The following is a 24,410-nucleotide window of genomic DNA, read 5'->3' as shown; positions in this document are numbered from 1 at the left end:
TCCCATGGACATGTACAGTAGTGTATGGCAAAGGAAAAAATCTATTGTTATTACACGTGCCATGTCAGTGAGTTTGTGAGTTATTCTGTCATAGTTGAGTTAGAAAATCAGCACTCTTATCATATTAGACTGCTTGGTAAAACACACTTCTTAAAACAATCGCAGAAAGAAGATCATAGAAGTCAAAATGGTAATTAGAACCAATTTGATCAAATTATCATCTATTTCTTTTTGTAGGACCCATTGATAGGCGCGTTTCAAGCACCACACATCTGCAACAGGGAAGACACCTTGTTCTCATTTCCAATATAAACACATTGTTGCCATCAATGGATTCTGCGAAGCTTTTTCTTGGACATCATTGTTGACCATCCATTGCATACCAAGAGATCAAACCTACCACCATGACTTTATCAAACAATTCAGTCAGTCCCCAAGAAAGATGATAACTTTTAATATTTTGAAAATATTATGTGAAATCCCGAGGTACAGACCAAAAGATTATTGCGTTTCAAATAATATTCTTTAAGAACCTTAAGTCAAGGCTCTAGAAGTTGAGGCCCATTAATTCTATTATCTATACAAAAGATTCAAATTTAAATCTGAAATTATCAACTCAAACCACATTGATGGGTGTTCGAGCAAATCCACTATTGAAAATTTGGTTGCGAGAACCAACTGATAACAATAAAAAAATGCAGATCAATTATAAGGAAAACAGAACACATAATTTACGTGATTAGACAATATTGTGGATGTGCATAGGCGATGACTACGTCTTTTCACTAATTTTATTTGCAAATAACACTATTTTCCATTATAAATTAGAGTAATAGATGTTCAATTACAAAATCACATTTTAAATTCTTAAATGTCAATTTTATTTAAACAATTTTGTTTTATTATTACAAATTGGAGAAAAAATTCAACCACAAAATCACATTTTAACGATAATGAAAGGATAGGATGTAAAAGTCCCATCAAGGGTGGGACAAATACTAACTCAATGGTACATGGAAATTCTTAAATGGTACATGGAAGGAAACAACACGAGAGCAAGGGAAGAATCATAACGAGAATGTTGATAAATCTGAAGACACACTTGCACCATTAGAAAGTCATGGGAAGATGTCAAGGAATCTCGAAAGATCTCTAACAAAAGGGAACCTGCCAAAATGGTTACAACATCCATGTAAAAGGGATGAGAGCAAATATCACAAATAAGGAAAGTAGGGTTAATAAGGAAAATGACAACTAGGGGATGCCCACAAGATTTTTCAAAGTTAATAAAATATATGAGCTATTACGACACATAACAATGGTGGATAAAAAAATCCATTCTATTGCTCTAATAAAAAATTTCCCCCTTCTCAATTTCCCCCGCGTGGGCAAAATCCTGGCTCCACCCCCTGGGCCAACTATGCAATGTGCAAACTAGAAGCCCAAGGAGAATCCGTAAAAGGCCTTAAGTATGACACTAAAAGGTATGCAATTCCTAAAATGTTGATGAGGGATAGAATAGTTTGGAACCTAACATCAAACGGCCAATTTACTTTGAAATCGACTCACGAAGCGCTATGTGAAAGGCAAGAGTCAGTGGGCTGGAAGAAAATTATTTGGAATAATTATATTCCAAGATTTTCCTTTATTGTGTGGTTAGCGGTTCAGAAGAAGCTATCTATAGTGGAAAATCTGAATAAGAGGGGTTTCAAATGGGTGTCTCGATGTGCCTTGTGTTATAACCATCAAGAGACAAATGACCACTTGTTCTTTCGTTGTCTATATACTCGATGGATTTGGACTCAATGTTTGAAGAAGTTTGAAATTTTAAGAGCAAGAATGGGATCAATAGAGGATGAAGTACAGGTGATCAAGAGTGTGCGAATTCAGTGTAAACAAATTATGCAAATGCTTGATGCATCCTTTTGTGCCGTGGTTTACTTTTGTTGGAAGGAAAGAAATCAAAGAATTTTTGAAGACATTAAGAAATAAAAAAAAGCTGTATTGACACAAGTTGGCGAGGCGATAAAAATTTAGTTTGATGGTTTATCAATTGAGGATAGATTCATGCATACTTATATGCAGATTTTAAACAATTGGAGTTGTTGTTATTCCATTGTTAAATCAGTTACAAAACAGATATGTTGGTCAAAACCAGAGGAGAATGTTGTGAAGATAAACACAAATGGATCTCGATCTTTGCAGGGGTCAGGATTTGGATTTTTTCGAAGAAATAGCGTTGGGTCAATGCTTTTTGCAGGCTGGAGTAATATTGCAGCGGATGATATTATTTAAATTGAACTTCAAGCAATACTAGAGGCGATAAGGTTTGCTAGATCAAGGGGATTGAACTGACTTCTAATTTCTTCAGATTCATTATATTCAATCAAATGCATAAAAAAAAAAAATCATTCCATGATGGAAATATGATGAAAAGTTTCTGGAAATTGCAAAATAGAGATTTTTTTTTGCGGATTGTTTTTTTCAATTTGTCTGGAGAGAAACAAATCGGGCAGTGGATTGTTTCAAATGGTTTTTTCATTGATTAAGAAATGTGTAATGTTCCTCAAGAACTTTTAAGAATTATTGAGGAAGATTTAACTTGTATTTACACTCGACAGTAGTGTTTTCAGGGTGGGGTCCCTTTAACCCTAACTTATCAATCAAAAAAAAAAAAAAGGTATGCAATTTTTTCCACTCAAACAATTATTTTGCCAAATTATTCAGTGACTTGAGCATTAGAGTATCTCCTTATGACACAACAAGGCATCAGAGGTACTCAAGTAAGGTAGTAGGTTTCTGAAGAACTTAACATAACAACAATTTTAATTCTTAAAAGACTAATGATTTTGGAACCCAACTTGACAACGTGACTCAAAAACTCATCGATGTGTCATGTGCAAAAAACCGTAGATTCTTTCGCTCGGGATACACAACTGCAGATTGTAGGTCAGTCAGGTATCTCGAGGGACAGAACCTACGGTTCTTTGCCTATGCCACGTCAGTGAGTTTTTGAGTCACCTTGTTAGGTTGAGTTCAAAAATTAGCACTCTTCTTAAAAATCAATTTTATGTATAAAAAAAAGAATCGTGACAATCTCACTACCCCACGTGGCAAACTCAATCGACTACCCTGACGTTAAAAGTTCAGGAGCCGTTGATCTGTGCTCCTCGGGATGCACGGCTACACTTCCCCATTAAAAGTGTATCTCGAGGGAATCGTATATCCTAAGGAGCGTAAATCTATGGTTTCTAAACTTGTGATGTCAGGTAGTCGATTGAGTTTGCCACGTGGGGTAGTCAAATTATCATGACTCATAAAAATTAAATAAAAAGTCCATTTTCAAAATTTCAGCTGACATGTCTCATTTCTCAAATGAGTTAATAGGATTGGCACTTTAATATGATGGGAACGTCAGACTGTCACGGCTACACTTCCCCATTAAAAGTGTATCTCGAGGGAACCGTGTATCCCAAGGAGCGCAGATCTATTATTTCGAACTTGTGATGTTAGGTGGTCAATTGAGTTTGCCACGTGGGTAGTCAGATTATCACGACTCATAAATAAATAGTCCATTTTCAAAATTTCAGCTAAGATGTCTTGTGTCTCAAATGAGTTAATAGAATTGGCACTTTAATATGATGGGAATGTCAGTCTATCAGAGAGTACATCTCTCTCAGATGCCTCGAAGGTCGAGTCGTCTTGGACAAGTTTTAAAACCATGGTTACATATCCAAATGTTGTAGTCTGGTCACCCTCATGTTATATGTAGCTAAAACCAGCTTGAACATTATTAAATGCCCAAACATTTCAAGCCCAGATGTTAAGTAGTTGTCGAACTCCCCTCATAGCAGGAATCCAATCAATAGGGGTGTCAAGACATCCATTAACTAAGCAACTTTCATCCGTATATAACATGGAAATATGTTAATAAGTAAGCATTGTTATTTTTAACACACTTAGAACCCGTTTGGATTGCTTAAAAATGTAACTTTTTTAACTTTTGAAAGTCGAAAACTTAAAATGTTGGTTACGATTAACTTAAACTGCTTTTAAATAGTAAATATCTTAACTTTTTAAAAATAAAAGAAAATTACTTTCGACTATCTAAAATGCTACTTTCTTCTGTAGTTACTATCTACTTTATGTTAAAACAATACCTTCATATTTGAGATCTTGGGAATTTTTTTTTATAAAAAACCTAACCAAGACACTATAAACGTCTAGGTGATAATAGTGAAAACTCAATTTATTGAGTATTTTTGGATGAATATTACATGAATCCAGATAGGATATTTATAGGAATTACATCAATCAAGATAAGGAAACTAGCTTAACATAAATATTTTAATTTATTAGAACTTTCTAATGTAAAATATCTCAATTGATATTGCTACATATATTAATCTTCAACATTCCCTTTCTTTTGAGATGAGATACATTGATATGATATAATGTATCTCATGTATTATAATACATTGCATTTAGCTCTCTAATATCCTCCTACAATTGCATGGTCCTTCGACGAAGGAATATGCAATTGGTTTCTCAGAATAATTTCTCTTGATCTCATTAAATATCATGTTATCGTCAAAACTCGAATTGTACTTCTTGGTGGTCACTGTCTGTTTGTGAAGTCTATTACTGTCGCATCCTGATTTTTTTTTATTTTTAGTATGTCAGAGCTGGTGGCTTACGAGACTAAGTCTATCATGATCTCTCTCAAAAACAAAAAAAATTATGATTGTGCGATTTAAATAAAAGAACTCTTGTTGGAGATTTTTTTTTTTTATAAGGAAAAAAATTAAAATCATAAGAGATGAATATATAGACATGGGAGATTTGTAGAGAAATAGAAGGAGATGTGATTTTATTGAAGAAAAAAATATAATAATAATAAATAAATAAATGGATTTAGGGTCGACGATGGTGGTGGCGCTATCGCCAAAGAACGACGCAGTAGGGTTGATGTGCTCAATGTAACATGAACCCTATTAGGGTATTTATAGAGATTACATCAACTAAGATATTAGAAACTAACCTAATATAGATATACTAATTATCCATAATTCCTAATTCAAAATATCTTAATAGATATTACTAAATATTTTATTCTCAATCACCACCTCAACCTTCCTTTTATTATGATACATTGACAATAATACAATGTATCTTATGCATCATAATATGATGCATCTTTTACATCCTCCCACAATTCCATGGTCTTTTGAAGAAAGAGTATACAATTGGTTTCTTTGAATGAATCCTCTCGATCTCATCAATTGATATCCTGTCTGTAAAGTCCATCATCATCACATCCTGCTCTTTTTTTTTTTTTTTGAGTCTATCAAAGTCAATGGCTTACAAGACCAGATCTGTCATAATCTCCCTCAAGAGCATACAAAGAAGGATTATGCGATTTAAATAAAATAACTCTTGTTAGAGAGATTTTAGATAAGAAAAAAAAATGAGATTGTAAGAGATAAATGTTTTGATATAGTAGATTCGTAAAGAAATAAAAGGAAGTGTGATTTTTATTGAAGAAAAATTGAACAATGGTAAAGGGGAAAAAGATTTAGGTCCGATGACATCACCACATTTGCTTCCTGTCGTTAGATTGTCTATCCTCCCAATCCGGGGACCCCTTAAGTGATAGGGGTAAGGGTCTTGTCTTTGCTCATCCGTCGATAGATATTGAGCCTCAGTGTGAAAATTCATTCTTGAGAAGATAAGTTGTTCATTTTGTGATGGTGAATCTTGGGCCTATGGAATAAAGGATTTCTTTCTCCGGTCGGGGAGGTGACGTACGGAATTAGACTTAATGTGGTGATTGTTGCTTTCCATCCCAGAGATATTCGGAGTAAGGATTGATAAAAAGAATAGCCCTCAAGTAACAGTCCGACGATGACGGTAAAGCCATCGCCAAAGAACGACTCTCTAGGATCAGTGTACTCAATGGAGCTTGAGCTCTAATACCATGTGAAAACTAAATTTATTAAGTATTCTTATATGTATATTACATGAATTCTGATAGGATATTTATAGGGATTATATCAACCAAGATAAGGAAACTAGTCTAACATAAATATTCTAATTTGTTAGAACTTCCTAATGTAGAACATCTTAAATGATATTGCTACATATATTATTCTCCAACATTCCCCCTTTCTTTTTAGATGAGATACGTTGATACAATACAATGTATCTCATGTATCATAATATATTGCATCCGGTTCTCTAGTAATAATAATGCGTAAAATTAAGCTCATATCTTTTGGGATTGTAACACAAGCAGCTTTCAGCCTTAGTACCCTTCTTTTTACTTTTTATGGTCCCCAATTAGAGCTTTCACCCCGATCACCTCCCTCTTGAGATTCAAACTCATGAGATATTGTGTTTGGTCAATGCCATTTGATAAGAACTTGACTAAAGAAAATGCTTGACTACTTGCGTTGGACACTGGGTTCAACATTTACCTGACCTGGTAATGCGTAGAGATCCGTTGATTTTCTAACTTGTATCTCTAGGAAATAAATCTATGGTTATCTGTGCACCACCAGGTCAGCTCAGTGTTGAACCCAGTGTCTAACGTAGGCAATGTAGCATGACTCCTTGACTAAATTAGCCCACCTAGGTGATAATGGTATGTAACCTCTTTCAACGAGCTCTCCACAGTGAAGATAACCCAAGAAACCACAGGCACAAGGAATAAAGAAGACTAGCTCTGGAATGCCTAGCTCCTCCGCTACCTGTAGCGTGAAGTTAATGACTTCGTCGGATATTATACTAGTAACAGAAGGCACATCTGATGAACGATTGATCTTAATTATAAGATCGCACAACGGGTTAACACAGTTCCTTGGCATGGACATACATAGTGCATTAATGTTTATTATGCCTCGCTTGTTCGTAGGTGGCAACCCATCCAGGATGGTTTCGAAGCAAAAATCATCCAAACCCTTTAGAGAATCAAATCCTCTAGACTTCAGTAGGCGTTGGAAGTTGAATTTTGTGTGGACAAAAGTGATGTAGAAGCCTTTGAAATGCAGGAGCTTTGCTAGTTTGAGCATTGGGTTTATGTGACCTTGTGCAGGCAATGGAACACATATCACATGAGGTTTCTTTGTAGTTGCCGCAGACTCCATTATTTCAAAGTAGTAAACTTATGAAGCATCTCTCTTCAATATCAGCTTTTCTTATCGAGGAAAAGTGAGGAATTTCCATTATCAGTCTTTATAAAACAACAAGGACACACTACAGCAAATTGAATCTATAGCAACGAAAAGTAGCGACGGACACCCCCTGCCGTCGTAGTAGAGTAGGTACCGACAGCTTGCTAACTCATCCGTCGCTATGGTATTCTCTCATTTGAGGTTCGAACTCTCTTTTTGCAGCCACCATCGCCTCTCTCTCATTTTTTATAACTCTCTCTCTCTCTCTCTTCGAGGTTCGAAGTGGTTGCTGCCACCATCGCCAAAAAATCCTGCAAATCGGGTAAGAATTTTTTTTTTCTATGATTCTTCTCTATAGTTTTGTATGTTGATTTTGGATTATCTCCAATTTCTCTTTCGTTTCCTCGATCAGTGACCTCAGAATCTTTGCTACCATTGCCATCGTCTCAAACCCTAACTAAATTACATTAGGTTTTCAATTTTTGACTCACGTTGTGTGATTTTCGGCAACAATCTAAGTTAGATGGATGGATTCAGTAAACCATTTCGATCTCAAAATAGCAGAAATTTCTCTTCTAAGTATGCGATTCTGCATTCGAAACCTACCTCCGTCACACTTAATTGAGCTTTAACAATTGGATTTCTTCATGATTTGTACCTTTTCCAGTTGAATTTGAACTCAGATATTGATTTTTTCTATCAAACCAATTAAATCGATAACATTACTGTCCTTGTGGTTGAATCTGTGTTTTCGATTACAAATTCGAAGAGTTCGAACATGTATTTGAGTTTAGAGTGAAGTTTATGGTTGGATTTTGATGCATTTGTTATAAAGTTTAGTCTTTAAGTTCAAAATTGATTAGACATAATGCATGGTGATATTATGAAATTCATAAAATATTCATAACCTCAGTGCTGATCCTAGTAACATTCGTACACAGGCAAGTTTCTATTATGCCATTATCTCATATTGTGCATTCCCTCCATTTTCTCAGAGTCATTTCATGCTCCTGATTCCAAAATGAATATTCATCATCATGAAGATTCTGAATTTCCTTGATGTAAGTAGGTTATCCGCATGGTGGGTGAGAGCACAGAGGTTGTTGGTGCGTAATGAATAAGAACAGAGAGATGGTGCTAGAGTTGGGGGAGGTAGTAGCGGCAATAAAATGCCTACACTTGAGGAGTATGGCATGGAGTCCTGTTGCTAACTTGTGGCTGCTATGTTAAGCTACTAAGGATTTGAGCACCATTATGGAAGGTAGCGTAGAGTCAAACACATTAGATGAAAATTTAGATTATATCTTCCCATATGCCCAACTTAAGAATGCAAAACATAGTATGACTTATTTAATTGCTTAAAAGAAAACATAGTGCATACATTTTAGTTTGCTGGAGATTTTTTTTTTTTTTTTTTCCATAAATAATATTCCATGGTATTTAATAAATTGTGAGATTTGTTACTTCTGCCATCTATAAATCTTTCTTTAGAAGTATATATTTAACTTATGAGTTGGCCCAACTTTCCATGGTATGTTTGATTGGCAGCCAAAAAATGGACTATATATAGTTGGTGATTTTATGACCAAGAAAGAGGATTTACATGTGGTAAAGCCCACCACCACCATTGATGAAGGTATTTCATTACATGGTTTGATGTCATAAAGTATGTCATCATTCTTAGTTTCTAACATACACATCTTTGCATCAACAACATTGGAGGTTCTTGTTGAAAACAGAATTACTGGCTTTGCTGTGATTGATGATGACTGGAAGTTGGTGAGTATTCATAACTTTCTTGGGATTAAGAATTTTCAGAGGTTAACGAGGATGAATACTACACACCTAAAATGTATGTTAGGAACATTGATGTAGGCTTATGTTGCTTATGTTGGTATCTTTTAATTTAAAACCGGTGTGTAATTTCTCAGACAATATTTCTTCTTTAACATCATATTTAAATGCTTAGATTTACAAAATCATACTACCCTAGAAAAATTGATTTTCCAATTCAAAGGAATTTTCATTAGAAGAATATGCAAGTAGGAGTGGCTCAGGTATTCCTAAGATCTGATGCCCAAAGCCAGATTGATGAGATCGAAACAAAGATTAATATGTCTACTGACACATTTTTTGATAGAACAGAGAAGAATTCAGATAAAATACAAAACACGTTGAATGCCGTGTAAATAAAAAAATGTGGTTTTGTTGCTTTTGAGATTAATTGCAACTAAATCCATTTCATTTGTTTCTGTTCATGTAGGAGACTGAGTCTAATCATAATTGCTGCTATAATGCTTAAGATCAACAGTTTATATTCATCGATTGTGATAACACTACCTTGACTCATAGATTGAGAATTTATAGACTTATCATAAGTACATGAACATGAGTTGTGCACAGAAAATGTACAACTAAAAGAATGAGATATATCAACTTTTTCTCTGTTTTATTTGCAGATTTGATAAGATTATAAAGAAGGAAATCCCTTCCAATGTGGTTTATGAGGATGATAAGGTACCGTGTTGTTTTCTACTTGAGATACTTTCTCTTTGTAATGGTGTTTTTCCTGTTATCCAACTCTACAGGTAGCAGTATCATAGAAATCATAAATTCACTCACAGAAGGAAGGAATGGGGTTCTACAAATGTTGATGGTTGTAATATTTAGCTTTATCTTATGGATTAACCGATCTGATTGTTTAAATTTTTACTTTTTCTTCTATATTAGATGTATATAAAGGATTATTAAGATTTTGGTGATAATACAAAGACATCTTGTTTCTAAAGTTTTACACCTCTTGTGCTTTCTGGGCCATGGTTTACTATTGTCACTACATATAATTCTATAGAGAAAGAACTCCAAGTGAACAAAAATCTGATTAGAAATGTAGGCATGTGGATTTTTTTTTTACATGTTTGTATTATATCATTCTCCTTAAGCCTAAAACAAGTTTATTTATTATGTTTCAAAAGACCTGCTAGTTTACAATAACATTTTCCATTGCATATGCCATAACTTATAGTTTTCTTTGTGATTTATTACCTAGCCTTCTATAGTGAGTTTTTAATGTGTAATTTCCTAGAAATAATCTTTTTAACTTCGAGATGATTGAAAGAAAACAGTTTTCTGTACTCATAATAGCTTGGCAAGTGTGGATCACTTGTACCATCTTCATTAACCAAACCAAACTCTTCAACTTTGTATATTTACTTTAGATGTATGATACTTGCAGCAAAGGGCCAGGTGGTTCACAGCTCTAATTTGAATGATCCTCCATTTTAGGGATTTTGTCTATGGTTGAAATTTTTTTAAAGGGCTTTTCCAACCCAACAGTGGTAGTAATGTTAGGGTGGTGGTGTCTTTCACTACGTCATATTGCACTTTTCGCGACGCAGGAATTGCGGCAAAAACGACTGCTAAAAGCTGTCGTTAATTGCGACAGTTTTTAACTGTCGTTTAACCGTCGTTTCTACATAATTACGTACAGTAATAAGTAAAAGTTGGGGTGCCAATAGCCACTCTAAAATAAGTAACAATTTCTTCCCCGATTTGGGAGAAGAACGACACTCTCTATCTCTCGTCCTTGCCTCTCGTTCTCTCCCACTCTAGGGTTTGCACGCACATACACACACACTTTCTCTCTCTCCACAGCTTATCATCACGAATTACCTTCTCTCTCACTCGACTCTCTAGGGTTTTATTTCATTTTATCTTGACCCATACTTCGATATCTCTCAGACCCAATCGCAATCGGATTTGAACACTCTAGGGTTTCGATCTCTCACACACAATCGGATTGAACTCTCTAATTTTTCGATCTCTTTCAAATTTTGTCTCAGACGAAATAGGATTTCAATTCTCAAGGGTTTCGATCTCTCTCAGACGAAGCGGATTTCAACTTTTTGGGTTTCCATCTCTATAAGATTGGAAGCTGAGTTTCTGCTAGGGTGCTCCTCACTCTTCAAGGTATGATCTATCTCAAGTACCCTTAGATTTTCCTCACTTGTTAGATCCATTCGATTTCAACTCTATAGGGTTTTGAGATGCAAATTGTTTAGGTTTCTTGACACGGTTCTTCTGTATTTGCTAGCACACCATCACTTTCTTCTAAATTTAAGTAACATGGGGGAGTAGGTTTACAAACCATGAATTTGGATTTTTTTTGTTTATCTTGTATTTATTCTTCAATCATCAGAGACTAAAATAGGTGGTAAAAAAACAAGAAATAACATAGTTCAAGTCAAATAGAATAGTGGAGCTTTTTTTTGGAATAGAGTGGATAGAGTGAATTAGTAGAATTTCTGATTCTTTTTATGTTTTTGGTGCTTAGTTTGTTTCTGATTCACCAAATCTAGAAAAGAAAATTATCATTTTTCATTTCTTATTTTGATGTAAAATATGAGATTTGGCTATCTAGCAATGAAACTCCATTTTATAAGAATTTTCCATGTTGGATACAATGTCGAACACAAAGATAATTTTGCCATCCAATTTTACTTTAAAATGTTTTTTTTTATTTGTTATTTAATATCTGAGAAAATCTTAATATTATTTTAAACAATTTTCTAAATGAAAGTACATTTGTTCTTTAGACTGAGGATTAGAACATGTATTAGTTTATAAATATTTTTTAATTCTCATAAGCATACCAAAATGTTCCAATATTGTTAGTTGGGTGAGAATTATCACATATTTGAATTATATTTAGATTATGCTATTTGTTGCCCCTCTTTGTATTAAAATTCCCCTTTTACTGATTAAAAAAATAAATGCACCTTGTCTATAGACCTCCCTTTTTATAGAAACTTTTGATTTGCACATTGTAGGACTAGAGTTCCAGAAGTGTTTATTTTTAACCAAGTTTTGATAGACCCACCTTGTTTACAGATCTTCCTTTTTATTGGCAAGATTTCAATCTTTCCCTGTTTCAGCAAAAGCTCTTGGTTGATATTGCTAGAGGTGTAACAAAATATTTTTCATTGGTTGGTGAGTTGTTCTTTAAGAACTCCAAAGCTTGAACAAACTTCAAAGTTTTCTTGATTGCATCAAATTCTGCTCTATTGATTTCACTTCCATTATATGTTGAAGGCCCTAATTTTCTTGGTGTTTTTTGGATTGATCATAATAGTAAATGGTAGTAGTTATTAAATGATCAATTAGATTGTGTGGCTTTTATTAGGTCCTTTGAGTGTGTTTTTGTAACACATATGTTGTTGTGCCTAAACTAAGACCAGCCAGCTAATTTGGTTCGTTTCAGGTGAGAGCCCCTTACTTTAAAGAAGGAAATGTGCAGCTAGATTCTAACCATGAATGTAAGGACTCAACTACTTTTCATTTTTTCATCATCCCATTTTTTTACACCTTGCTACTTTAACTTGTATGTTGCATTAAATGAAAAACAGTGGATGATTTTCATTATATAGAAATTAATGAAATATTTTAGTTAGTAATAAGGAATTCAGTGAGACTGCTTAACATGCTAATCATTATAAATAATTTTCCAATGACATGCTCATGAGTAGGATAACTATAAATTATTTTAGAGGTGGGGCCACATCACATTTTATTAGTGACTCTTTTACCTAAATATGCAATGTGGGGGTGGAGTGGCCAATTTTCTATATTTAGAAGAAATCACCATCATGTCCATGTCCATTTTGGAAAGGAAAGTGATATATAATTAAGTAGAGCAGAGTGGCATTGTCTTTCAGAAAATGTTAGTCGATTGAGAAATCAATGGGTTTGTTTGCTTGAGACCTACTCCTACTACTGTGCCTTCTCCTCCTTATATGGGTTAGTATGGTGTTCTATGCCATTGCATAAGCTCTCAAGCATTGGTGTCATTATGTAGCATACCTAGTGTTTATCACGAGGCATGTGGTATGGTGGCACCTCAACTCCAAAAGATGTGAGTGCTTAGTATCTGTGGTCCTTAATCATTGGTGACATTATGTAGTATACTTGGTGATTAAGCACCGGTGTGCATCTTCCCCTTGGTGAAGCAAACATTGGATTTATGCTTAGAAACCATTTGGGGAACCCAATATGAGTAGTAACAACTGGATAAACACCTAAAAACATCTTGCATTATGAGCTATGGGCCGTTTTTTAAACTAATGATTTATGTTCTGGGCAATAAATCTTGTTCTTACTATTAAACAGAGAAATCGATTTACTTGTAAAGAGATATGGGAGGAAACTTGAGTTACAACTTTCTATTTGTTAACTTTAGGGTCGTATACTTCTCACTTGAAGGTCTTGGACAGTGTGAAGTTTCTTGTGAATGGCCTTTCCTTGAGCTTTTGCGTATTTGCTTTGTTGAACCACCCTATTTTCAGATGACAGTGAAGCCTATCATCAACCATATGTTGCAATCTCTTTGTTCTGTATGTGCTTTCCGTAAGAATCCTAAGGAATGGGAATGGGAAAAATACTGTAACATGGGCTAATATCACTTTTAATATTAGAACAGTAGATAAATAAATATGTTTGTGTGAGAGTTTTCAAATACTTTTTATTATTGAAAATTGATATCATGGTAGAAGGAATTTAGGACAAATCTAAAGCACAAGAGAAAGTAGGTTGCAGTGATTATTGAGAAAACAAACGAGTTCAAGTCCAAAATCAATGTAAAGAATAATATAAACTACGGAGAATTACCTCAAAGGCTCTCTATTTTGAAAAATGGATTAGAAGGTTGAGGTTTACGTTTTAGAGAATATTTTCCTTGCAAAGATCTTTTGAAACATTCTTATCATGACCTCTTGAAGTATTATTTCATTCAATGCTTAAAATGCCTTTTATAATGCAATTCAAATCTTTTGAAATACGTTTTCTTTACTTGACGCATGAGCCTTATTTCAATTGTTCCTATTGAACTACTGGGCAGTTGTGCATTTTTTTTTTCCTTAGTTATTTATTCTTTTCTTTTTTCCTTTGAGCAGGATAGTCTTATGGCTGCTGCATTTGAACAAACACTTATTCAGGTTAGTTCTGGTGGATTTGTCCCATACACCTTAAATTTCTTTAGATCCAGTTAATGCACATTTTCATGTTAAATCCATGTTCGATGAGTAGAAATCACAATCACAATTCACTACCTTGCAGCTCAACATGCACATTAATTTTTGCCTCTTCTATTGTTGAAAAGTTATCACTTCATTCTTTTGAAGTTATTGGTTTTAAAATATGTGCATTCACTGGGAACTTGCTTCTCATGTAAAATTCACTACCTTGCAGCCCAATATGCTGGTTGTTGACGTGGAAAATTTTGCTTCATCACCAATAGGTAAAATAATGATGAAAAAACTTTCAATCAGGTAAAAGAATTTAATGGTCTTTTACCCTGTTTTCCTTATGTTGGAGAATCTGAAAGAGAGAAACAAAATAGTCTCTGAAGGAAAGGTGCACTCTTTTTGGGAAATTCTCGTGTCCATAGTTGGACTTCCAATTTCTTTTCTTTTCCTTTTTTCTTTAAGCAAAATATTTAAGATTTTTATTCAACATTTAAACAAAAAATTTATGTTTGAAGGCATGATTCATGAATTGTTTCAATAAGTGGTTTTCTTTGTGTCCAGCACCACGAGGTGCTTAGGGGGTCTCTTTATTTGAGCATTTTTTTTTAAAAAGTAGGAATCGTTGTTAGGAGGTGCTAGTTAGTGGTTTCTATTGTTTCATTTTGCTGTTTCCACATTTTTAGTATCTCACTTTGCTCCTTTTACTAATGAAACCCTGATACTAATCACAAATAAGCAATCAATCACTTTCCTACAATTTGCATGTTTTTCAGTTGCACTTACAACTGTACTGCTATGTGTTCAAGAAATGGATTGCAAACACCATAATTCAGGGTTTTATCTCCATAACACTTTAAAATTGGAATTGTGAGGAATTAGGGAGAAATTTATATACAATTTTACCTAACTAGATATAAGGACAGCACCCCTCTCAAGAAAAAACCCTACATTTAATAAATCTAGTTCCTTGTTGTGCTTTAGTTCTTTTGCTCATTTATAAAATTCTTAGAGTTTGATGTAGCTTCATCTTATTAACTATGAGTACAACCCTGACTTGCTGAGAAACAAGCCCAATCAACCTGGTTTGTATTTGTATGCAAATAATTCACTAATTATTTATTGGTTTTGTGATTTCCCTTTTTGATGACTGATTAAAGGGGGGTCTTGTTTCAAATTAGAAGAGTTATTTCATATTGCTTGCATTACTATTCATTTGGATGATCCTAAATTTTTTTTAGGATAAAGCTTTGAATTTCTACCATGTCGTCATCTTTAGCTTCGATATGTTATTGTAGGAGGCCTTGGTGTTGAGGTGATGGTGAGATATGCCTTGGTATATAGGATTAGACTGCCTTATGCCTTGGAGTATTGTTGAGAAATTTATGTATGGTGGTTGGATGAAACTTAATGATATTTTGCTTACAATGGTAGAAATCATGTAAAAAACAAAAAGTAAGCATTTTGAATTCAAACTACTTCTGAAATTTGATCTGTAGTTTTTCTGTTTGAATGCTCTTGAATACAGATACGGTTATTCCGGGTATGGGCAGTCTTTTGGAAAGGTATCGCATCTTCAACCAAGATTTATTGATTAAAGGAATTTTTTTTTCCAGTTTGATTAAGTTGGAGATTGTTGATTTGTGCTATTAATGGCTACTGATAGCCGAGCGACCAAAACATGTACGTAGACATTGAAACCGTGTATAAATGCCTTGAATTAATGCTTTATTGAATGAGTGTCTATTTGTTTTCCATGCAGAATAGTAATAAAATCCCAATGGTCAATTGCCTAGTCTTGATAATCCATGTGAGTGTTTCTATTCTGTTTTTTAAGATGTTAAACCAATTATTACTTGTTAGCTTGATTGATTGATTTGGCAACTAAATCTGAATTAAATTGGAGATGTATGCTTTAACTTAGTAAATCTATTTTGTTTTCCCTGACTTTTTATTTCTTTACAAAGCATTCCATTTGTCTTCTTGCAGTTCCAGGCAACACACCGTTTTAGTTCCTTGCATTAGCAATCAATTAATTTCAATAGAAATCAGCAATACATATCTTCACTGGTTAATATCTTCAATTCAACAGTCTATTCATAGAGTTTAGAACAGTTTCAAAATGGACATTCCAAAGGAGATCTTTCTGAAGATTTATAAGATGCCTAGTTACTACTTTGATTCGGTATACAAATTCTTTGAAAATTGATACATCAGTTTTTTTAATAGATGCAAAGTTTTTACTTGCATTGTATTGAAATCGGTCATGTGCACCTAATGCCATTTGATTTTTCCTAATTTTGTGTTGCTGATTGTATTGTGTAAATATGCATGTTAAAAGATGAATTTGTTTTGATGTACTTGTTGAACTACGTTTCAGGTGGACTTGAAATTTTTGCTGGGAGAGGAGAATACGGTTGTTGATTCAAAAAGAGTTGAAGGTAATCTTTTGATAGTCTTTGTTATTTTGATGGTCTATTTAGTTCCATTGCAAGAGTTACTTATCCATTGTGTCTTTCTACAATGTTGTTGGTTGTTTGATTTCATGAAATCTTTTCAATGTGAGTCGATAGTCTTTCTACAATTCCCTTTATATTTTCCAATGTATTGTGCAAGATGGTTTCCATGATTGCTTCGGTTAAGCTGCAAAATATGTAGAGTTCGATAGCACTTTCAATGAAGAGTAGAAGCAACCGGGGAAGTTTTTCAATGCTGCCTGCAAACTTAAGTTGAAGGAGTTTAGTGAAGCCGCTAAGCTGTGCTCAATGGTAATCTTGATTGCATTTCCATTTGATTGGTCCACGTCAAAGTTATTTTCTTTTAATAAATTTGTTTTATTTACTTCACTTGTTTCAAAACAGGTATTGAAGCTTGAACCTAGCAATGTAAAAGCGTTTTTCCAGAGAGCCGAAGCCTACATAAAGACACTTGATTTGGACATAGTTGAGTTGGACTTGAAGAACGCATTTGAGATTTATCCTGATAAGGGATTCTCGATAATTTTAAATTGTAGATTAGAATTTGGATTGGTAGTTACATTTGCATAATTGGTAGTTAGAAAATAGTTAGTGTTATGAAAGTTAAAAGACGAGGGGTATTTGGGTCTTTTCATGTTGTTAGTTGGGTTCTAGGTCATCAATTTCAAAGTATAGGGGTATCTCCAATATTCAGCAACATGTGAGGGGGTAGGTGTAAAATAAATTTTTTTTTTTAAAAAAATACCCTATAGCGACGGTCACTGACCGTCGCTATATCCTCATTTTACAGTCGTTTTTTCCGACTGCCAAAGACAGTCGTTTTTTAAAAACCACTCCTTTTAAAACGACTCCATTTGCGACTGTAAGGGCAGTCGTTTTTTTAAAAAACGACTGTCTTGGACAGTCGTTTTTGACGAATTATGACGTAGTGTTTGTTTTGGGGGTGCGTGATGCAGGGTCGGGCGTAGAATAAGAAAAGCTCCAAAAAACTCAACACAGAAGGTAAAATATGAAATTTTATTGGGAAAATTTGTTGCAAATGTTTTTATTTGTAACTGGACTCATTACCTGATTTCTAATTATTGTTGATTTTGGGTATACCTTGATCCACTTGCCAGCATGTGGGTCTACTCCCTGAAGACTATTTCACCCTATTAGTTTTATTAACTCGTTGCAGGAGTTTGGATTGGTAGTTGTCCCTTCCATCATGCTTAACAAGAGCCAATATGGAAAACACTTGTATATCTAATGTCCATATTTATGGGTTTCTTGTTCCTTTTTGGTGTAAAGTGTTTAAAGAATTTAGGGGGTTCATACAAATTCTATGCTTTGTCACTCTTTCAATGTTGTTGCCCCCACTGCATTTAGTAGAAAGGCAACCAGTCCAGTCACAACCCTCAGCTGGAACAAACTTTGGAGAGACCAATGGAAGTAATGATAACCGAGGTATCGATTCTTCATCTACAGCTGGTACTTGTATTTTTTATTTTATTTTTTTGACAAGATATCATTGGTTCAACCAATGCCACAATTTTCGTATAGCTCTTTGATGATGATGGAGAAATGTATACATATATCTCTTCCCTTCTTTTATTATGTAACATGATATTATTGCTCTGTGAAGTAAGGTTTCTTATATGTACTGTTCCATGTTAAAATATTTACCATTTTGCAGTTCAAGTAAGTGTTCTTTGCATCTCTGGCATCATCATATAATTAAGGAAAAATCCTAAAGTGACTGCAAAGGGCACTATGTTGGACACTGAGCTGACGAGGAGGGATGCTCAGAAACATGGATGCTTTTCCTCGAGATATGAGTGAAAAGGCATTTATTGTTTTGTGCACACCTCCACGTCAGCTCAGCATCCAACTCAGTGTCCTGTATAGTCACTCTAGCATGACTCTATAATTAATATAATCATGATTTTACAGACATCTACCAATCACCCAGCCCATTCTCTGCCTCAGCCCTTCCCAGCTGTAGTTGTTCCTTCTTATCAAACGGTAGTCTTCCTGCTTTGTATTTATGTTCCCCCCCACCTTTTAATTGCTTCTACTGAAAATTTCCGTGGCTTCTTTTTCTTTAATTCAGCCCATTCCTGATTCTTTGAACACACTTTCCGAGTTCGTAAACCGCATGGAGCTGGTTTTATTAGTCGATGGTAATAACTTCAAACATGTTACCGAATTAACTTCGAATAGGAGTAAGATGTTGTTGTTAGACTCGGGAACATGTCCTCCATAGAGTCAAGAATGTTGAATGGCCTTTGAGAGATTTGTGTGTTGAGTCCCGATGACCATCCAGTCATCTTGACCTAGGGGCAACAGTCTGCCCTGGCTGACTGAATCACTTCTACTTATCTGTTGCTTAACATAATCCTCTTTTTCTTTTCTTTTTATATATAATTTTTTTTATTTGATTGATGCAGGGAATCAAGCATCTCCTTCACCAACCAATATTGGAGATCAACAGAGAGTGGACTTGCCATCTAATGCACGTGGACTAGCAACACCTGAAGCACTATGCATCATTATGTGGTGAGCACAGCAACTTCTTAGTGGTCGTGATGTAGCTGCACTTTCTATATGTCCCCATTTTTTTAGCTTTGTTCATAGATGTATTGCTTGGTTATCTCTTGTGCACATGTGTGGCATTGTCTGTTAGTGCACACTTTTTGCATATGAATGGATGTGCAATGCTGAGCTTTCAAGATCTTTAATTTGAGTGGTTTCAAAAGCTGATCCCATGATTTTTGAGATAAGGTGAGCTGAATTTTCACAATCTCACCCATCATAAGTTTCTTCAAAGCTTTAATGCTATATATAAACACCAAGATGCCTTGCTTCCTTCAAGAGCGCAAGTCTTTTGTGGCATAATGCATATATGCATGTTTGAGTAATCCTTTTGCGGCATTATTCATGTATGCATATTTGAGTAATCCGACGGTGATCTCTGCAGATCTGACTGCTGGAAGTCCTATATGACAAGGACATGTGTATTGGTGTCTAACATAGGTACGAAGTGTTAAACACACCGATCCCCACAATCCTGATATGCCAGCATATGTGTACAATTTATTATCATCTGTTAAGGGAGATTTTCTTTTGATAAAGTATCTCATCATGCATTCAACAAGCTTGTTATGACATGGTGTCTGATGAGTCCATCTTCTAGAAATTGACTATTGTTATGTAGTGGTAAATAGATATTTAAGTTGGCGAGTTTAGTATGGATGGCGTAATATAAAAGTTTTTAAATAAGTAAATTTAGTAAACAGGCTAGATTAGTAGATATGTTTAAATTTGTAATGCTACCCAGGTCTTTGTTGAAACAGAATGAAATGTAAATTGTGTGAGCATGCCCAAAGTGGCAATTGTTTTACATTGACAGCCCTTGCATCCCCCCCCCCCCCCTCCCCTTTTTTTGGTTATTTTTTCTTTGTTTCTAATTTTTCATCGTTTGTAATTTGCTATGTAGAATATTGCAGGACGTTTGGAAGGAGATGGAGGTTCTACTGATCCTGCAACACGGAGCCAAATTCAGGCCGAATCAATGCAAGCAGGGCTAGCAATGCAACATTTAGGTGCTCTTTTTTTGGAGCTTGGCCATATAATTCTGACACTACGTATGGGGCAGTCTCCTGTATGATTTTCTTCCTTCACATTTCTTTGCTTCATTTTTCTGATATTTCAAATAAATTTTGTGAGAAATTGTTATCGTGCAACTGCAGGCTGAATTTGTGGTGAATGCTGGACCAGCAATTTATATGACTTCATCTGGGCCAAATCCTATAATGGTTCAGGTTAGTTACGATCTGTGTGATTGCAGGATATTTGTTTTCAAGGGAACATGGGTTCCTTTGGTAAATGGTAATGGGAACATGAATTCCACCATTTGATTGTACCCAGGAAAATATGAAGAAGAGAATTTAATTTATTATAGTTTTGAAACTTGTCGAGTTGACTTGAAACTTATCGTTGATTTTAAGGTAATTCGGCTCCAAAATTTGATGGAACCAAAACCAGCTTGTTAAGTCAAACTTGGCAAGTATCACGTAAACTCGTCTGCAAGATCAAGTCACAACTCGAACATGAACTACATAATTTTTTTTGTGGAAGACCGAAAATAAATATTTTATTTTGTTATTAAATATTTAAAACTATTTTCTAAATTTTTATCTGACTTGTTTGAGTCGACTATTTAGTTGATGACTTGACTTGATGGACATCCAAGTAGAGTCGAGTTATCTAGTTTTAATATGATTTTTTTTTCTCTCTCTCTCTCTTTTTTTATTTGAGTTGGAGTGTGTGTGCGTGAGTTGGATTCCGGTGATCATTTTATCATGTGTGCGTGTGAGTTGGATTCTGTGAGAATTTGTATCAGTCTGTAATAGTAATAGAATGAGCTATAGTAGAGAGGGCATTTGGGTCTATTCATATTGATAATTGGGGTGGAGGTCATCAATTTCAAAACATAGGAGTATCTCCAATATCCAGCAATACATGAGGGGGCTAGTGTAAATCTTTTTTTTTTTTATTTCAAAAAACTTTTATAGCGACGGCCAAAACCGCAGCTGAAGAATTTTTTTTTTTAAAAAGGCTACCCTATAGCGACGGCCAATAGCGGCTGTCGCTATAAGTCCTGTACCTAACGACGTTTCTATAAATTGTTGGCCGTCGATATAACATCTAGCGATGCGACTATTACCGACGATTGCTGACGGCCTCCCTGGCTGTCGTTAGTGTTTTTGCGACAGTATTTTGTACCTATAGCGACGGTCGCGGCCGTCGCTATAGCCCTATTTTACTGTAGTGACAAGTGTTGGAACAAAAGTGGTGTTGGCCAAATTATCCTTATGCAATGTACTCACTCTCAAGCAGGCCCACATACATATTTTAAAAAAAGTTTCCAGTGCGTAGACCACCTATGTCTATTGGGAAGATATTTATTGCCCCAACAGCTGTTCGCAATTCTTTGGTTATTTATAAGGGAATTGGTGGGGGCATTAGTAAAAGTTGGTGTGGCAATAGTAGCTCTCTTTGTAATTGAAATTGACTTGATTTAGATGACCATTGACTCAAGTCAAATCGAGTAAGTCAGTAGGAAGGGTTGAAGAGCTTGAAGATAATTTGTTCTGGGGAGAGAATTCAAGTGTTTTTTTTTTTTTTTGGTTGCTAGAAATTGAATAAAATGGTGTTTAGGTCATATCTCATTAGTATATGAGAGATGAGTACGGCAATGTCCCAGATATTTACCAAAACGTTTACATGCTCCCTTAACTTTGATTTTCTCCATTAGATCAATACAGAATTACTTCATTACTCTCATCTTCAACTTGAAACAAAAATCCTTTTGACTTCTCTTCTCGAAATCATGGTGACAAAGTCGAGACTCGGGAACAATTCGAGAGAAAACTTAGAAAAAAGTCAATAAAAGATCGATACAATGGGGAAAACATTGGATAAAATAAAAAATACAAATAATTTTTTTATGGAAATGTAAAAAAAAAAAAAGAGTATGTATTTCTTATATATACTAAATCATAAATAACACTTAAAATATGCTAAGGTTAAAAGTAATATGTGATTTTTTCAAAATATCGTCAATTGAATCACAATTAATTGTATATTTTTTAAAAACTTTGTGATTTTTTGAAAAAAAAAAAAACGTGATTTAATTGACAACTATTAACATCATGATTTAATCATAATCTTTTTTTCTTTTTTTTATAAAAAGGAAAATCATAGATTTTTGTCACTATGCTCAAAACCATTCATCTTCAACCCCTTAAATTTTAAGATCAACCTTAAAACCTAAAGAACAAAAGATTTATTATTTTTATTATTTTTAAGTAAAATATGTGAGATTTTTAATGGAAAATGGATTGAAGATGAGGTTAAATAACTTATTTTACTATAGAGGTTGAAAATGATTGATTTTAGATAGAAAAATTAAGGATTTTATTTATTTATTTTATTTTTTTATTTTTTTTGTGTTAGCAGTGGTTGAAAATGAGTGTACTTATGTTAGTTTTTTTTAGACTAAAAAAGAAGAACAAAATCAAAAGAAAATGTCATCAATTTAGGGTTATCTCAAATTATATTACTAATTAAAAATGTAGGGGGATGTCTAAATCACCCAAGAACTTGAAGGGGTAGAATAATCAAAGGGTACGTATCATCTTTTGAAAATATAAGGATATTTAAAATGTTCACCAAAATGTAGAGGGTTGTCTAAATCATCTTAAAAAATGGAGGGGTTTGGAATCAAGAAGGTGTAAGGTGGCCATGCCATAAATCTGAAGTCACAAGGGTATCTTAAATATTTACTAAACTTGGAGGGTATTTAAATCACTCAAAAATTTAGAGGGGCAAAAAATATATTGAGTAGATGCCCCCCATAGTGTTTGTTTCCTGTAGCACCGTGTGGTACTTTTTAAGTGACTGAGACAGTGCCCCATCACCAAAACAATTAAATCTAACCTTCTAAAATTTGGATGTTTAGCGACCCTCCAATTTTAAAGCCTTATCAAGTCCATTTATTTTTCTTATTCAATTTTTCTTTTCAAATATGATCAAGACCATGAATGCTAGAGGTCTGATATGTTATTTTGTTTTCTGGAAAAAAATAATATTTGAAAATGAGTTTGGAGCAAGAATCATGGGCATGGTTTCAAAATTCGGTTTGACGTCTAGTCTTGTCTATGGATGAGAATGAGTTGTCTTGAATGAGACAATTTATTTAACTCAATTTTAAATAATTAATTTATATATATTTAAATTAAAATAATTATAATTTTTTAATAAAATAAGATAAATTAGAAAATGTTTTAGTATATAATAAATAATTCAATTCTAAAACAATTAATTATTTTAAACAATATCACAGTTGATTTGGTCAAGATTTTCAAAATATCATCCTATACATATCGTTTATCTCACAAGATGATATGAATGTTGACTGAAGACAAATCTGTCCCTGAATGAGACCAAGATGACTCAAGCGAGTCATCTCAATCTCTGATGAGATTTAAAACCATGTTTATAGTTGGAAACATTAGGGCTTGAATCTTTCCTCGCAAATTGCTCAAATCAAAGGTCTGTCAATTAAGTACAAAGGTCCCCCACCTCTTTTCTTTTTCTTTTTTTTTCTTTTTTTTTATCACGGTAAACTGGGGTTGAGGGGACCCACCCTTTATATTAATCATAAAATTACTACAAAAGTAGTTATATGTTACATCATCTAGTAAAATTTTGACTAACTCTTGAAGAATGGCATTACTATCCTCTGCCACATAAAACTCACTTCCATATAAGAGCATCTCCAACCCATTCTTCTATAATTCTCCTCCATGGATAAGACTAGACGTTAAAATTTGAGTTACCATAAATGCTCGATTTTTATATTTAAATTTAATATAATTAAGATCATTTTAATAATAAAAAAAACAAAAAAAAATTGCCATCCATGATCATTTAACCATATTGCTTAGTTTCTAAATTGATCACTTTCCTTAATGAGTCAGTAAAGAAAATTGTGTGGCATCCAAAACCACAAGGATGTAGATCACAAAATTGGGTCTTGTTACCATGTGCCCTTAGGACACACATTAAAGGGAAATTAATACACATGGGGAATTGAATTTCATATTAAAATGCCCTCAAAAAAATATTTTCACTAAAATACCCCCATATGCTTATCCCTAAGGTCTATTTATAATTACCCTCTAATGTGTGCTCTGACA

At 34.2% G+C, this 24,410-nt stretch overlaps 2 protein-coding genes and 1 pseudogene across 52 annotated transcripts; 2 read left to right on the top strand and 1 right to left on the bottom strand.

Annotated features, from left to right (window-relative positions):
- Positions 1-6,566: 6,566 nt before the first annotated feature.
- On the bottom strand, positions 6,567-7,145 carry LOC147406825 (UDP-glycosyltransferase 85A8 pseudogene; annotated as a pseudogene).
- A 106-nt stretch (positions 7,146-7,251) lies between these two features.
- On the top strand, positions 7,252-20,825 carry LOC147406823 (ubiquitin-like domain-containing protein CIP73). 39 transcript variants are annotated; one of them, XM_086435082.1, is made up of 10 exons: positions 7,252-7,356; positions 7,448-7,494; positions 8,242-8,433; positions 8,721-8,951; positions 9,632-9,689; positions 17,622-18,827; positions 19,095-19,428; positions 19,625-19,680; positions 20,154-20,308; positions 20,397-20,825. In XM_086435082.1, the coding sequence occupies exons 7-10, from the start codon at positions 19,412-19,414 to the stop codon at positions 20,562-20,564; spliced, it is 396 nt and encodes a 131-aa protein (XP_086291208.1). In that variant the 5' UTR covers positions 7,252-7,356; positions 7,448-7,494; positions 8,242-8,433; positions 8,721-8,951; positions 9,632-9,689; positions 17,622-18,827; positions 19,095-19,411; the 3' UTR covers positions 20,565-20,825. The 39 variants fall into 39 exon arrangements, 29 of the variants coding, with proteins under 29 accessions (XP_086291208.1, XP_086291219.1, XP_086291222.1 ...); XM_086435084.1 differs by having other exon boundaries at positions 7,258-7,494; positions 8,721-8,808; positions 17,622-17,667; positions 17,843-18,827; XM_086435076.1 differs by having other exon boundaries at positions 7,258-7,494; positions 8,721-8,808; positions 8,912-8,951.
- On the top strand, positions 10,706-17,283 carry LOC147406824 (uncharacterized). 13 transcript variants are annotated; one of them, XM_086435073.1, is made up of 9 exons: positions 10,707-11,141; positions 12,433-12,487; positions 14,120-14,161; positions 14,415-14,463; positions 15,717-15,753; positions 15,956-15,998; positions 16,569-16,630; positions 16,832-16,956; positions 17,050-17,283. In XM_086435073.1, the coding sequence occupies exons 2-8, from the start codon at positions 12,482-12,484 to the stop codon at positions 16,854-16,856; spliced, it is 264 nt and encodes an 87-aa protein (XP_086291199.1). In that variant the 5' UTR covers positions 10,707-11,141; positions 12,433-12,481; the 3' UTR covers positions 16,857-16,956; positions 17,050-17,283. The 13 variants fall into 13 exon arrangements, with proteins under 13 accessions (XP_086291201.1, XP_086291199.1, XP_086291196.1 ...); XM_086435070.1 differs by having other exon boundaries at positions 14,415-14,494; positions 15,951-15,998; XM_086435063.1 differs by adding an exon at positions 12,063-12,161 and having other exon boundaries at positions 10,708-11,141; positions 14,415-14,494; positions 15,951-15,998; positions 16,569-16,956.
- Positions 20,826-24,410: the final 3,585 nt, after the last annotated feature.

Source organism: Akebia trifoliata, chromosome 3 (assembly GCF_017979445.1).
Source record: "Akebia trifoliata isolate Shusen 1 chromosome 3, ASM1797944v1, whole genome shotgun sequence".
In the NCBI taxonomy this organism is placed as follows: Eukaryota; Viridiplantae; Streptophyta; class Magnoliopsida; order Ranunculales; family Lardizabalaceae; genus Akebia; species Akebia trifoliata.
The sequence above is the reverse complement of the archived record's forward strand: the minus strand, read 5'-3'. Positions and strand labels throughout refer to the sequence as shown.